Here is a 15,960-nt window from a genome sequence, read left to right as displayed (position 1 = left end):
CCATATTTATGAGGCAGTTCTTGTTGGATTTCTTTGGAGATTTAAAATATGAAATTTAATCGTAAGCTTGATGAACAGTTTTGCAGAATTTGATGTTTCCCCATTCAAACAGATAGGAGCTGCACTTGCCTGCCCGAGAGGCGTTTCAAAGATGGCCGCCGAGTGACATGACTTGCCTTAAAGGTCCACTGAAGTGCCTTGAAACACGCAGCGTTATTCTATGTGGTGACGTACTTTTAACTGAAACAAAAACATATCGCCCAGCCCCGCCCACTAATTTTGAATAGCCAATAGCGTTCCATTAATATCTGCTCGGGCAAGAGCCGTTGAGCTCGGTAAAGCCGCATTTGTAAGCTTATGACAGCCACAGACTAATAAATTACCGCACAGATTCAATACGAAACTTGCTAAAACGAAATAGTGATCATAATCATGCTGAGGCTGTGTAGTTTAATACATGCCGTCCGCACATATGAGCGCATATGATCTGCTCCGGCCGGGTTAATGCGTCTCTGTGTAGGGGGCGGGACATTACGGACTCTAGAGAGCATTTGATTGGACAGAACGTTTGATGAGAAACTGAAGTGCACGGTGATATCATCCAAATCCTTGATTCATATTGGCGGAAGTGACGAGACTGTAAGTTTTGAATGCCCATATCTTGTAAACGCGAATTTTGTCTTTGTTTTGCAGCACACTAGCTTATAGATAATCTTAAGGCTAATATATTCATACTAAAAGCCAAAAAACTTTCATTTTGATTTCAGGGGGACTTTAAAGGGACTTTGTGTGCATTTTTTGCCCTATTGCACCCTAATGTTACGGACCTCCCATTGACTTCTTAATTTCAAAGTATAATTAAATATAATTAAAACCATAAACTACACCTTCCCCTTTCGAAAAATGTATTTAAAGATTTATTCTTGATTTAGACATTAAGTCTATTTAATCACCTTCCATTACAAATTGGTTTTGAGAGGGTTTAACATACAGTGTGGTTCAAAAGTCTTAGAACATTATTATTTGATCATTTTTCATCAGTTTGCATGAAAAGTTAAAGTAAAAAGAACTTCATAATGTCTCTTATAATTAGTTTGTCTCACTTTTATGTAAGGTTTGTGGAGAATCCCAAATATTTTTTTTTCTTTATTAGACTTTATTTCCGAGTTTTAATTTAAAAAAATGGTGAATTCTAGACGTTCAATGTGTTTTAGACCTCACATATGGACATGTTCAGATATTTGGCCCTAAAACAAGGAAATAAAACACAAAACTGAGCAGGATTGCATGTTGGGTATGTGAGCTGCCCAGTTTTCACACAGTTGAGTGCCTTGTACTATGTAAACAACTGACTTACAGTAAGATCACCCACAAACAACTTCCTCATGAGCACTGCGAGTCTAAGATGCCACTCATTACTGTCAAAGATCAATTAGTTTAAAACTAAAGATCACATCTAATACAGATGAAGCCTTGTTCTATATTTGGAAACACAGAGTGTGACATCAATACCATGCTACAAAGCATGTGACTACACTAAGAAATATTGAGTTGGCTTTGTCAGTGACAGTAGTATTCGTAGAATAGAAGGCCAGATAGGTTAGTCAATGTTGGGTAAGTCAGCTTTGAGCTAGTTATCTATTGTTCTCTCAAAAGCAGAATGTTTGTCTGAATGCCTCAGAAGTCTGAGTCTAAAATGTGGCTAAAGGTAAGCCTGAGGGAAATAGCGTGAGAGTTTCTTTGGTGAAATATGAGAGCTGGAATGCCCCTCACTGGCATTCTATGCTTATAATTACTCATCTTTCTCGGACTGAGAAAACCTGGAATGTGCGAAATGGGGTGAAATCCAGTAGACGTTGCTTGCTGGAACCAAGAAAAATTTCCCAATGGCTTCACAAACCAAGAGACGCATATTTTTATATATTAAAAGCTTTTATTGTAAATGTATGAAATGTTTCAGAACATTCACATCTTTCACTGATTAAATAGAAGAGGTCAACCCTTGGCCATGTGTTTTAAACACATGAACTTTACTGAAATGCTCTTTTGCATCAGTTCCTCAGCATTACATTCCAACACAACACAAAATAGTACAAAATATATATTAATATTTACTTTAAAATGACACCTTGACCAGCAAATGTGTCATTTAAGAGTGAACACATTCATAAACAAACCACTAGGGAGCAAATTAATAATATAATACAGTTGGTTTTCTCTCTAACAGTTCTTTTAGACTCTTAGGTCTACGTAATGTTTTTGTCTCGCACAACGTGACAGTGTTAAGCGTGCCGATCCTAGAAATGCAATGTAAAAGAATAACTTTGCTGAAGGGCGTAGCAGCCATAAATAGAAAAACATGAGAAAAATGTAACCATTTATAACAATCAATAAAGGTGGGGTGGAAAAGATACATGCAAGAACTTCAGTCTCAAGAAGAAAGTCAATTGAACTGGAATGTGGTGAAGTTACCACAGGTCTTTTGAGTGGAGGAACAATGCAATTATGAGGACAGTTGGAAGACTGTGTCCGCCCTCCTGTACGGGATGGCTGTAAATACCAAAAAATGTAGGATTCTCACCAGCAGCAAAAGTCTCTAATTCAGTTCACTGCCTTAACTGTCAAAACACATCAGACTGGAGATGTAGAAATAGTAAGAGAAGAGCTCAGCTCCCTCTTTCACATGAGATTTTTGAGCAGCTTGGTTATTTACAACAGTTCTTCACAACATTTTAGTAATGTGGTGCTATTAAATCTCTCCCAGAGCTCTTTCTATTTTGCAGGGCAGTTTGTCGATGTTCTTCATCAAATGAAGATCTCAACTGCATCAGCCGCCACATCATCCAGGCCCTTGAAAAGGTCCACAGCAGATGGTGATTTCTGAATGTTAACTGTGAAAAATAAGAACAAATATTAACCAGTTATCACAAAATGACAGACTACAGCAGGAGAGAGCTATCAGTGGTAGGCCTGTTTACAAAAAATGACTTTTAATCTTTGTCTCTCACTGAAGTGTTATTTTCAGTCAGTGTTACTTTTTCATATCCCATATCATGCAGAAACAACTAAAAGTTGACTCACCGGAGTTGGTCTCTGTGTGGGAGGTTTGATCCTTTGTCTTTTTCCCTAACAGAACTGGTTCAGGTTGTCCCAGGGCTGCTACCGGAGCAAGCATCGAATGGGACTCATCATTGGAATGACTTTTACCTGGAAAAAGATTCATAAGAATTTGTAAGAATTTTCCTTTCAGCATGCTATTCTCAGAACCCAACTTAGGAAGCTTAGCAGTGAACACTAATGCTAATGTTAGTCAGACACTAATGTAACTAATAAAAGCTATTTGACAGTGAACACTAATGCTAATGTTAGTCAGATACTTACTTAACTAGAAAATACTAATTAGGAGTGAGCATTGATGCTAATGTTAGTCAGACACAAACATAACAAAGCTATTTTATAGTTGTACTACAAACAAAACCAAACATAGTTTACTATAGTTAAATCATGGTAACCACAAATTAACCATGGTTTTGCTACACTAACCATGGTTTAACCATGGTATTTGTAGTAAAACTGTGGTTATACAAATGTTAGCCTATACACCAAAAAACACGCTCACTACACTTTTACCGTGGTAAAACTATGGTTAAATTTCTCATGGATGACCAGCTAAAGCCAATCAACCATCTTAGGCTGGTTTAAGCAGTTTTTCAGTTTTAGTGAGACACTAATTTACCGTGCAAAATCTTAGCTAGTGAATGCCACCTAGCAGTGACACTAACCTTTGCCCTGGGCAATGTGTGTGGCAGTTGAATGCTCAGCAGCAGTTGGATGGTTGTCTGACTCTTTCTTCTGTTCATGCTGTAGCTTCTGCTTCAGGACGCTAATCACTGTGTCCTTCTCCAGGATTTGGGTGTACAATGCACGGATCCTAACAACATATGAATCTTATGAGTCCAATACATTCTTAAAATTCAAAATGGTTCATTAAACACGACTGAAATTTATTTTTCGGTGCATCGAGGGCAGCTTTACCTGTTTTCAACCTCCTGGTTCCTGTGCTCAGATGATGGGAGCTCCTCAATGAAGGAATGGCAAGGTGAATGGTTGATGATGGTTGTGTCTCTGTGAAGTTCAGGAAGAAAGCAATTAGAAACTGGTTCAATAAACTCAATAAGCTCTGAAGATGTTGACACTGATCTCCTTGTTTACCTCTGAGCTGCGGCGGTGGCAGCAGCATCCATCGCAAACTCCCTCATGGTCTTCTCCTCCAGGTATTTCTGCTCCCAACGCGTCTTGTCGGCCTCCAAGGACAGAATGCGCTCTTCTTTCTCCCGCAGATGCTCTTGCAGTGTGGACACACTTACGTGGGACTCTGCACAGACTGGTTGCGGCTGCCGCTGTGAACAAAAAAAGCAAACAAAGTGTAAGATATTCTTAGTTTCACTGGAAGAAAACAATGCGAAGACACATCTGAAGCACTGTTTTGTCTCACTACCTGCTGATTTCGGATACTCCGCAGTTCCTGCTCCAGCCGTGTCCTTAGGCGCGTTTCCAAGCCTTCTCTTTTCTCGCAAGTCGCCTGCAGCTGAGTTAGAGCCCCCTGCAGACGCTCAACCTTCTCCACATACGCTCTCTTCCTCTGGAGCTCCGTCCACAGCTGCTGGCTGCGTGTCTGCGTGGACCTCAGCGCCGTCTCCAGGGCCTCGCTCCTGCGCTGCTGGTTCTCCACTTCGTTTTGCAGATGCTGAACCTCTTGCTCCAGATGTGCGCACTGCAGCTGCTGTTCTTCATCTATCAGAGAAGACAGAAAAAAAGATTTGAGATCTGTGTTTGTAAATTAAATGGATATGAACAGGTCACATTGCTAAAGAAATTCCAGTTTGTGGTCCCAACAAGCCAAGTTGAGACAGTCATTGGCTTTGTTTGGTATTTGCTGTGACCTCTTGACAATCTTTGTAGCTTGTAGCTAGGTTCGAATGCAAAAATGAAGGAAAAGTATGTTGCTTTGTATAAAAGCATCTGCCAAAAAATGTTTTCAGTACATACTAATCCAATATCCAGTCATAACAAGCATCGACATTTATGTGAGGACGTGAGAAAGAAGCTGAAGGAATGTTTGTGCAGGCCCTCTCCAGCACCACTCCCCATTGACTTCCTGCTCAGGAATTCAATCGCAAAGTCTGGAGCGCCTCATTTACGCAAGCGCCTAAGGAATGCAGAGGGAAGGAGAAGCAGCGACCCACTCTCCCTTTGACCCACATCCCAGAGCTTCAGAATGTTCTGGTTATTTCCCATCAGTCACTGCAAAACTCATCATCATCCCTACTCTTCCCACTCTTAGCAAACAGGAAGTGATCTCTAAGCAGAATGTTCTTAATTGTCAACGTGAAGCAGACAAAAGCAGCGACAGTGTTTGACGTTCTCCCTTACCAAGCTGACATTTAATCCTCTTTTCTGACTGTTTAGATCAGCTAAGGCGCTGTTATGTGACTGAAATTCCTGCATTGGAATGTTCTAATTGGAAACACATTCTGTCTTTAAACAAAATGACTCGACTGATTTTACATTTGGAGTGCAACTCTGAATTAAGAAGAGCATGTGAAGCAGTAAGGTTTAACGTGGCCGTGTTCATGAACTCACTCTGCAGAAGAAGCTTCTCAATAACATGTTGGTTCTGGTCAGCAGCTTCGGCTTCTTTTGCCGCTTGAATGCTTGACTGCTGCAGCCTCTTGATCTCAGCCATCAGCTTGTTTCTTAGCGCTTGCTCTAGCGTTTCTCTTTTAGCGCAGCCTTTCATCAGAGTGCCGTAGGCCTCTGAGATCCTTTGGATCTCTTGCTCCAGCTGGGGGAAACATAAAAGACAAATACTGTAAATAGCAAGTCAGATGTGTCAATCTAACAAGAAATACTTAAAGATGGTTAACAATCAGAGTTGCTGGTTATGATTCAAAACTGCAGATTTCTATTGGTCTGGACTGGTTTTCGTTCACAAGATTTCATCAAGTGACGGTAAATGTGGCCGCTCCTTAAGAGCGCAGAACAGAGGTGGTGTTCAGGAGTGCCATATGGAAAGACCAGGATGGCGTTTACCATGACTCCATCATCCCAGGCATGTTTACACAAGGCAGTGGCCTGATGGGTAAGCGCTCAAACCTGTGTAATTATCATTCTTTCAGAGTGAGCAACAGCTTAGCTGCTCTGATGTAATCCATTGGAAAGACCTCATAGCCATTTGGAATTTGGCCAAAGTCAAACGAAAACAACAAAATAATCTTGTTCTCTCTCTTTATTTGTGTATAATCACTCACCTATACACAAATAAAGTGTCTCTTTCTGAGTAAGTTAATGAAGTATGTGATGGAAAGCCTGCCACGTTTCATTAAATTAAACAGAATTTAAAAATAACAGAAAGAGAATTATTTATATCTCTGTCTGCAATGGAAATGTTTAGAAAAAATTCAACGTTATTACATATAACCTGTTGTAAACAGCCTGCTTCATTTTCCTAAACCCTAAAATTCTTAACTTTACACGTGTCCCATAAAGATCTGTATTTTATGGAAGCCTGTTTCTGCCACTAAATTAAAAAAAATTATATTTGTGATATATATAGTTTACATCTCGCAATTCTGACTTTTTTTCTCAAAATCATGTGATATAAACTCACAATTGCGAGTTAAACATCCAGAACTGTGACATATAAACTCAAAATTCTGACTTTTTCTCAGAATTATGTGATATAAACTTGAAATTGCAAGTTATAAATTGAGAATGGCATGATATAAACTTGCAATTGTAAGTCAGAATTGGAAGATTTAGTGACTTTTCTCTCAGAATTGCGAGTTTATATTATTTCTGTTGCGAGTTTATCCCATTTCTGGCTGTATAACTCAATTGCTGATTTTTGACTTTTTTCCTGAAATCACGAGTTTAAATCTAACAATTCTTACTTTTTTTCTCAAAATTGCGTGATATAGCTTTGATAAAAAATTTGTAAAGTCGGAATTTCGAGATATAAACTCAAAATTCTGACTTTTTCTTGAAATTGTGAAATATAAACTCCCAAATCTGACTTTTTTTCTCAAAATTGTGTGATAAAACTTTGTAAAGTCAGAATTTCAAGATTTCAAAATTCTGACTTATTCCTCAGAATTGCGTGATAAAAACTTTTTTTTTGCATCAAATGAACTCACAATTATGAGTTATAAAGTCAGAATTGTTACATTTAAACTCGCAATTGTGACTTTTTCTGACAATTGCAAGTTTATATTAATTCTGTTGCGAGTTTATTGCAATTCTGGCTCTATAACTCGCAATTGCGAATTTATATCTTACAATTCTGTCACAATTGCGAGATAAGTCAGATAAACTCAGAATTGTAAGATAAAAAGTCGCAATTACATTTTTTTTAATTCTGTGGCGAAAACAGCCTTCCATTTACCTAAGCCTTGCCAAAAAAAAACTAATTTTAAGTTAATTTCCTTTTTTTTCACAAGTAAAGTGTAATGTGCTTTTACCTTCTGAATTCGAAGCGCCTTTTCAGTATGTCCCTCTAGTTCTTGTTTCAGTCTTTTATTCTCGTTCATGAGCATTTCCAGTTGACTGCGACTGCAGGCTGTGACCTCCCTGCCAGCAGGGGGAGATGTGGACAGCCTATGGCAAACCTCTGGTGTTTGAAGTCTGCAGTGACACAAGGTAAAAATCATCAAAAAACTAAACAATGAGATTCAGTTCATCTTGGTATGTTAGTACGCTGGATGACAAACTACATCAGCATCTCCCATATTGCATACTCAGCCATAGCATCAGCCAACAGACTGTTAGTCATAATGACACATACTATAAACTACGTCAGAACTGGAGGAAATGCATACACTGTTACCAAATCGAATGTCAGCTGTGGTTAAGTGTAAATTTTGCAATTGCTCTGGTATTCTCTACCTGTTATGCTGGGAATTAAATGGTGGTGGTGCCTTGTAGCACTGCTCATACTCTGTTGCATGTTGTGGGTACTCAGGATAAGGAATCTGCTTAGTGTACTCCAGTCCATGCTGGTTGTATTGTAAGTGCTGGTTTGCATGATATCCATGTATCTGAGGGTAACTAGCAGAACACGCTGGAGGCATTTTACTGTGCTCTACTGAGAACTGCATGAGCCGCTCACTGAGTGACCGTACGTGGCCTCGCTTCGGGTCCCAGGTGTCTTCTTCCTCACAGGGCTTTGGGATGGTTTCACTATCCTGTAGTGAGTAGCCCCTGTGCGGTTGGCACCACTGAGAGGCCAAATATTGAGACTGGGCCTTGGCTTGTTCATAGGTGGGCAGCTCCTCGCCATGGTGTGGGTATGCTGTGTAGTTTTCAGAGTGCTGGTAGTCGACCTGGTGCTCTTGACCCTGGGGTTCTTGGCGGGCAGAGAGCTGAGGAGACTGGGGCTCCTCCTGGCTGAGGCTCTCGGATGAAGACTGTGAGGAACCAGCCCCTCCACTGCCACCTCCAACACCTCCTCCTCGTCGCAGGGCCTGCTGCTGGATGGCCAGGAGTGTGCGGGCATCTGTGGGGTTTCCATAGCGAAGCTGCTCTTGGATTAGTCTGTGCAGGACAGTACCAGACGTTTCTTCACCTCTCATTTTATTTGATGGAGACGCGTATTTATGATCTGAACTGGACCTGGAGGGCAAGAGAAGGGTGCAAAAAAAGATTATTATTTTTAAAACATCAATATAAATGAAAAAATAAATGTTTAAGTGTTACATTATTTCTTTAACTATTGCGTAAAGGGATAGTTCACCCGGAGGGCGTGTCCGAAACTTGGTGCTAATGCGACTGTCATAGTGACAACAGCCAATCACAGTACTTTTCTGGTGTTGCATGAAAAGTTGTGAAAAAGTTGAAAAGTTTTCAACTTCTGCTGCGAGCAACTACATGACACAATGCAGCGGACCCACAATTCTAAGTAAATGAGAGGCATTGATGCTGACGCACTGAGTGAATGCACCATTACTGAGAGTACTACGACGCAAATGTGTGCATTCCTCTGTGCGTAACCAAGGCACAGCATGCATTGTGGTACTCTGGGTAATGGCGGCAGACTGTACCAGAACAGAATAAGTCATTGAATCATTTTTTGTTGTTGTTGTTTTCACAAAAAGTATTCCTGTAGTTTCCTAAAATTATGGTTGAACCACTGATGTCACATGGACTATTTTAACGATGTCCTTATTACGTTTCTGTGGTAAGACCATGCTGTCTATGGAGGTTTACAGCTCTCCGATTTCATAAAAATATCTTAATTTGTGTTCCGAAAATGAAAAAAGGTCTTATGGGTTTGGAACGACAAGAGGGTGAATAATTAATGACATCATTTTCATTTTTGGGTGAACTAACCCTTTAAGTTCTATATTATTTTATTATTTTAAAATATTATCATCAGTTTAGAGTGTCATTGACACATATTAGGCAACCTATAAAAAAAAATCTAAGCCAACTTTACTATAAAAATGTTACATAACCTAAAAATGAGTTTCATTTGGTATATGTGAACCTGGACCACAAAACCAGTCATAAAGGTCAGTTTAAAAAAAAAAAAGATTTATACATTAAACATCTGAATGCTGAATAAATAAGCTTTCCATTGATGTATGGTTTGTTAGGATAGGATAATATTTGGCCAAAATACAACTATTTGAAAATCAGAAATCTGAGGGTGCAAAAAAAAAAAAATCTAACTATTGCGAAAATAGCCTAAAGTTGTCCAAATGAAGTTCTTAGCAATGCATATAAGTTTTGATATATTCATGGTAGGAAATTTACAAAATATCTTCATGAAACATGATCTTTACTTAAAATCCTAATGATTTTTGGCTATTGCTACAAATATACTCGTGCTACTTATGACTAGTTTTGTGGTCCAGGGTCACATATGATTTAACTTCTTAAGTCAAATAATAAGCAAATAATTAATATGAAGAAGTCAACTATATTTGCACCAATGATGGGGATAGATGATAGGGTAGATTCATTTTTTACTGTATAGTTAAAAAATCACTAATAATAACATTATTTAAAAATCATTTAAAGAATTTAAAACATTAAATAAAACATTAAATCATATTTTAAAATAATAATAACAATTCCAACATAAAACCAAATCATCGCATTACATACAGCCTTCCAACAACTATTCATATACAAAAAAAAAAAGACTGTGTTCATCCGAATAGAAAAGCGCGCTCACAGAAGCTCAATGTGAATATTCATTTTTCCTATAACACGTCCCCAGCTCATTAAACCACATAAACATCATACAGTTTCATCTAACTGTTATTTAACAACAATATCTCATCCTCAGATTAATCGGTGTTACATTTAAAGTTTAACATATTCCGTTTTCACGATTAAGGCACTGGTAAACGCGTTCGCTGCTATTGATCATACTCCATGTCTGTAAAACAAACATTGACGATTTACTTACCAACCAAAACTTTCATTCCACACAGATTCCGTTAATGGCATGTGTAATAATCCAAGTAATCCAACTAGCGTCTTCTGTATGTGTTTTATCTCCTCGTTGTATTTGTGTGTGTATGCGCGTTCAGGTCTAGTTGGGTTATGAGCTCGTAGGCGCGCTCTCTGCTCTCATAAATAACTGAGCGCGCCTGGAATGATCGGAATGTGTGAGCTCAGGGATCAAAAGTGAAAAGAGAAAAAGAGCCATCTAACCCAGCAGCTGCAGTTCCGCTTTCGGCCACCGGGGCTTTCACATGAGCCACAACAAGCGCTCAGGTTTACACTGAAGTCCTGTGTAAGAGTCGAAGAAAAGCCATAGCAACATAAAGCCTTGTTTTACTACAGAGAGGCTGAGCAGTGATGTCACATTAAACGAGAAAAGGTGTCAAAAGGTGTGACCCAATCGGAAAGGTATGTAGACGTGTTGACACAAGATAGGAATACAAATGATACTAGCGCTAGAGATCAACCTTTGTGTATTTAAGCATATTTTATAAACGTTTAAGCATATTTTTAAGTACTAAACGAGTTTAGACTTATACTGAGACTAAGAGACTTCTTTCAAAATCGTAATTATTTCAAACTTTTGATCAGTATTGTATAAGCACATGGGGAAGGCTATGCTATATTTCCAAAATAATATTTTTGGACTAGTCACAAAATGGGACTCTGTATACCTTCGCCTTCGTCTCAGTTTATTTCAATAGTCCAAAACAAGTCACCAGCAGGAAACAGGGAGGTAACACCCTGCTATGGCAGACAGGGTGGTAACTTTTCTTGCTTGCCCTGTGGTTGTCTATGAATCCTCAGGTTCCTCCTAACTAAAGCCATAATACATGGGAGAGGGTGGAATTCCATAAAGTGATTTGAAAGGAATGTTTAATTAGTCGGGCTGGACTGTATGTTAAGATGAAGCAGCATATTTCCAACTGAAGTGCACATGATGTTTAAAATAACCAGGAAAACTTTATTTGCTCCCATGTTATGATATTGAGCAATCCTTCATACACATTCCCCTCTTGATAGCCTCATAGCGGGGTATTTCCAACTAAGTCTCAGACAGTGAGTCAATGGGAAACAGGCATGCGTTGGACATGTGACTACTTGATTGCAGGTGTGAATGAAGGAAGCAGTCACTGGCAAGTCTGTACAAATCTATGCAATTTTTAGTCTTCTTCAAAATTATTCCAGTAAAAGACATCAAAGCACCTCCTAGTAGTGTGACACCCTTCAGTCCTGCTTTGTTTTTCTCCAACAACTGGAATATCTCCATTCTTCCAACCTCCACCCTGATATCTTAAACCTCTGAGATATAAACTGCCATGTGGGCTATTTAGAAGAATCACAAGACTTAGAACTGAAAACAAGTGAAAGGAGAAAGTACAGAGAGTTAAACTCAGCACAACAGAGATCAGATGTGGTTGTTTGGGTCGTGCAAAGCAGAATCTTGGTATGGGGGGACTAGAGAGGATGCTCTATTCTCATCACAATTCTGCCTTTATTGGCTGCAAATGGCCTGGCATATTTTCATGGCACATTTGTGATTTAAGATGCGATTGAAGCATGAACCACTGAGACAGCCTACAATGAACTAAGCTGTTCACGGACCACATCTGCTCCGGGCCACTTTATCTAGAACAAAACGCTATTAAGACAAGCCTTTGATATCAGCATAATATATAAGATGTCTTCAAAAAGAACCAACTGGAATATTCTTTTAAAAAATATTTTATTAATATGCTTTTTAAACACATTAACAGGAACATTTTATCTGTCCTCGCTAGCTACAAATGCTCATAAATCAGACTGATTATATTTAAATCTAATAATGTGCATATGCAGGTTTCTGTGAGGGTTAGGTTAAAAGGGATAGTTCATCTAAAAATGAAAATTACCCCATGAATTATCCTGGGTGTATATAGCTTTTTTCTTTCAGATGGATACAGTTGGAATTATATTAAAAACTGTCCTGGCTCCTCCAAAGCTTTATAATTGCAGTGAATGGAGATCAAGATTTTGAATCAAAATAAAGTGCGTGCCGTACATCCATCATAAAAAGTACTAGTGCAAGTGCAAGAGATCAAAAAGGCCTTCAGAAGTGAATCGATGAGTTTGTATAGGAATAATATATATATTTAAAACTTTATAAACTGTAATCTCCATCTTCCAATCTCGGAGGATTTAGATATAAGCCAAGAAGCGACTGGTTTTCCTTTGCTGTATACAAATTTGGTTCTCGCAAGACTAGCATATTCTCACTGGAGTCTACGTCATCTGCTTACAGTTTCTAAAGTTTTGAATATGGATATTTTTTTACACAAATGCTTCGATTTGCTTCAGAAGGCCTTTATTAACCCACCAGAGACGTGTGGAGTAGTTTTTATGATGGATTTATGCACTTTATTTTGTTTCAAAATCTTAACCCCCATTCACTGCCAATATAAAGCTTGGAAGGATCTGTTTGTATTTGTCTAAAAGAAGGAAGTCATATAGACCTAGGATGGCTTGAGGGTGAGTAAATCATGGGGTAATTTTCAATTTAGGGTAAACTATCCCTTTAAAAGTTGGGTTAGGACGTGGAACCTGATATAAAAACAAAAACCTATAGACATATGCACTCTTGAAAATATAGGTGCGTCACAATGCCATAGAAGAACCCTTTTTGTCTAAATGGTTCCATGAAGAACCTTTAACATCTGAAGAACCTTTCTGTTTCACAAAAGGTTTTTTTGTGGCGAAAGAAGAACCTTTTCAAGCACCTTGATTTTTAAGAATGTATGTCACTGGTTCTGCTGTTACTAGTTAAAAAGATGTGTAGCTACAAGCCTCCAGTCTTGATTAATAATTGGAAAATTTCATAACAGAACTAGCGATGACGTCTTAGGCCACATTGAGAAGTTACTGGAGTAACAAGGAGGCAGCATGATTGTGTGATACGGCTTTTATTTAGTTTTATTGAGTAACTTACATTTTTTAAAGACTTGGAAGCAAACAGTGTTTTGAAAAACTGTATCAAACAAAAATAAGTTTTTCCTACAGAACATTGGCTTTTTGTAATGTATAAAATCTGATCCACAACTCAGCTAAATATAGTTTATCAGAAGGGTACTTTCTGGTAATTATCTTGAACATGTGTCTGACTTGTTGCCCAAACAGTTTGTTTAATATCTAACAATTTTAGACACAATATTTCCAGTTACTGTTTCAGCTCTGCCAATGCAAATAGTTTCAAGAAAAGAAACACTACATAACCACCACAACGTTTTTCTCAAAACACTGTTTGCTTTCTGGATAAAGTCGTGGTCACATTAGAATTAGAGCATGCAAAATTTCTTTTAACTTTGCAATGGTCATAAAATGTGACACACTCTGTGTCTTTTTTCACAACATAAATCAACATGTACCATATCCAGAATTTAAATATGCTTTACTGAAACACTGCAGAGTTGCGGATTTAATGTTTCCTGTGTTTTAATTTAGGTAGGAGGTCACAACTTGTGTTGAACTTACTTGTGTTCACCAAACTTTGGAAACGTGGAAGTCAAGGGAATGAAAAGTATTAGTGTGACATTGATTCTGTGTTTCTAAACAAACTGGTGGAGTGAATGATTCAATGGTTCTTTCATAAAGACATCTTTTTAGAGTTTTTTTTTTTTACATTTCTGAATGAATCATACATTTTTAGACAAATAATTTTTATCTGATTGAGTGATTCAATCACTCATCACAAATTTTCACAACACTCTGGTACTGTGAATGTATGAGACTGAGAAGGAATTAGAAAAATAGACACATGATCTTGCATGAAACCCTTTGGTGCTGGTCACATTAGCAATAACCTCACAACAGTAGATAAAGAAATGTTTATACAATAAGTCACAGTTGCAGCTGTATATTATATCCTTGTGCAATTCTGCTTTAGAAGTGTGCTTTGAATACAACACAAAACTAAGGACTAAGAACTAACAGAATAAATTCTTTCCAGGGTTTGTTTAAAAGAAATCACTGAACATTTTATGACAGTTGGTTAAGGTGTAATAATTTGTGTCTTTCTGTGAATGGGATCCTTTGCACTCTCTCTCACAGTGTCATTATAGACATAATTAGCCTAATCTACAACATTCCTCACCTCTGGTGCCTCACGTTCAAATTCTTCTCATGACTCGCTGACAAGCCATAAACCTGGAATGAGGAGCAAAACAGTTCACACAGGTTCATACTCTGATTTTTTTAGTTGTTTGAGAATTCTGAAATTTTCCATAAAATTAAATGGGGATTTGCAGTTGCAAACGTAATGAAATAAATGACACTACATTACATGGGAAGCGACAATCAATACAACACAGTTACAGATAGAGTTATTGCAGTTCCCCTAAATAGTTTTGCAATGGATCAGGAGAATGCGGTTTATTCATGTGAGTCCCTGCTTTAACCAGCCATGTGCCCCTGAGCAAATAGCTGCCCCCGCTCCTGCTGATCCAGCACATAGCTCACACTCATCGGTTTTGCTCACCAAGGTGATGGAGGACAAGAGGAAGAAGGATATATATAGACCCTAAAATGTTATGGCACACGTATGGCACACATTTTACAAAATTTAACAATAAATGTAACTAAATAAATGTAGCACAAATACACACTGCAAAAAATAAATGTAAAGATCAGTTTGAGTGAACAATCAGTCTAACTTTTAAAAAATAGATGTACTAGTAGTCCTAAAGTTTACTAGGTTCAAAAAAAGTGTCCTAGGTTGAGTATTCTCTTATTCTACTCAACAAGTTTATGTATGTGTGTGTATATATATATATATATATATATATATATATATACAGTCAAGCCCGAAATTATTCATACCCCTGGCAAATTCTGACTCCGGAAATGACACAGGCGTCTCCCAAAAGATAATAAGATGATGTACATGAGGCATCATTGTGAAAAAAAATATTTCTCAGCTTTTATTTACATTTGAACAAAAAGTGGCATGTCCAAAATTATTCATACCCTTTGCAAACTGTCACAGTCTATGGGAAAATCCGAAGTTCTATACCATTCCAAATAGTCCAAGCTGTTCTAAAGCATCCTAATTACCCTGATTCATTGGGAACAGCTGTTTTAATCAAATCAACAGGTGAAAAACAGAAGCTCTCTGCTGTTGGTTTGTGGACAGTCATGGCTAAGACAAAGGAGCTCTCTGAGGACCTGAATGAATTGTTTGGCCACAATGATGTAGCCTTCATTTGGCGTAAAAAAGGAGAAGCCTTCAACCCTAAGAACACCATCCCCACTGTCAAACATGGTGCTGGGAACCTAATGTTTTGGGGGTGTTTTTCAGCCGGTGGACCAGGGAACCTAATAACAGTAAACGGCACCATGAAAAAGGAGCAATACATCAAAATTCTCAACAACAGCATCAGGTAGTCTGCAGAGAAACTAGGCCTTGGGCACCAGTGG

General features: G+C 38.2%; 1 protein-coding gene across 1 annotated transcript; it reads right to left on the bottom strand.

Moving 5' to 3' along the window:
- Positions 1-1,956: 1,956 nt before the first annotated feature.
- On the bottom strand, positions 1,957-10,624 carry amotl2b (angiomotin like 2b). Its single transcript, XM_073848908.1, has 10 exons — positions 10,475-10,624; positions 7,945-8,670; positions 7,521-7,683; positions 5,644-5,845; positions 4,499-4,794; positions 4,213-4,400; positions 4,036-4,125; positions 3,783-3,931; positions 3,082-3,207; positions 1,957-2,891 (listed from the first exon to the last, which is right to left on the bottom strand). Exons 1-10 carry the CDS (start codon positions 10,513-10,515, stop codon positions 2,806-2,808), a joined length of 2,067 nt encoding a protein of 688 aa, XP_073705009.1. The 5' UTR covers positions 10,516-10,624; the 3' UTR covers positions 1,957-2,805.
- Between the last annotated feature and the right edge of the window lie 5,336 nt (positions 10,625-15,960).

This window comes from Garra rufa, chromosome 10 (assembly GCF_049309525.1).
Source record: "Garra rufa chromosome 10, GarRuf1.0, whole genome shotgun sequence".
NCBI lineage: Eukaryota > Metazoa > Chordata > Actinopteri > Cypriniformes > Cyprinidae > Garra > Garra rufa.
This window is presented reverse-complemented; position numbering and strand designations above follow the sequence as displayed.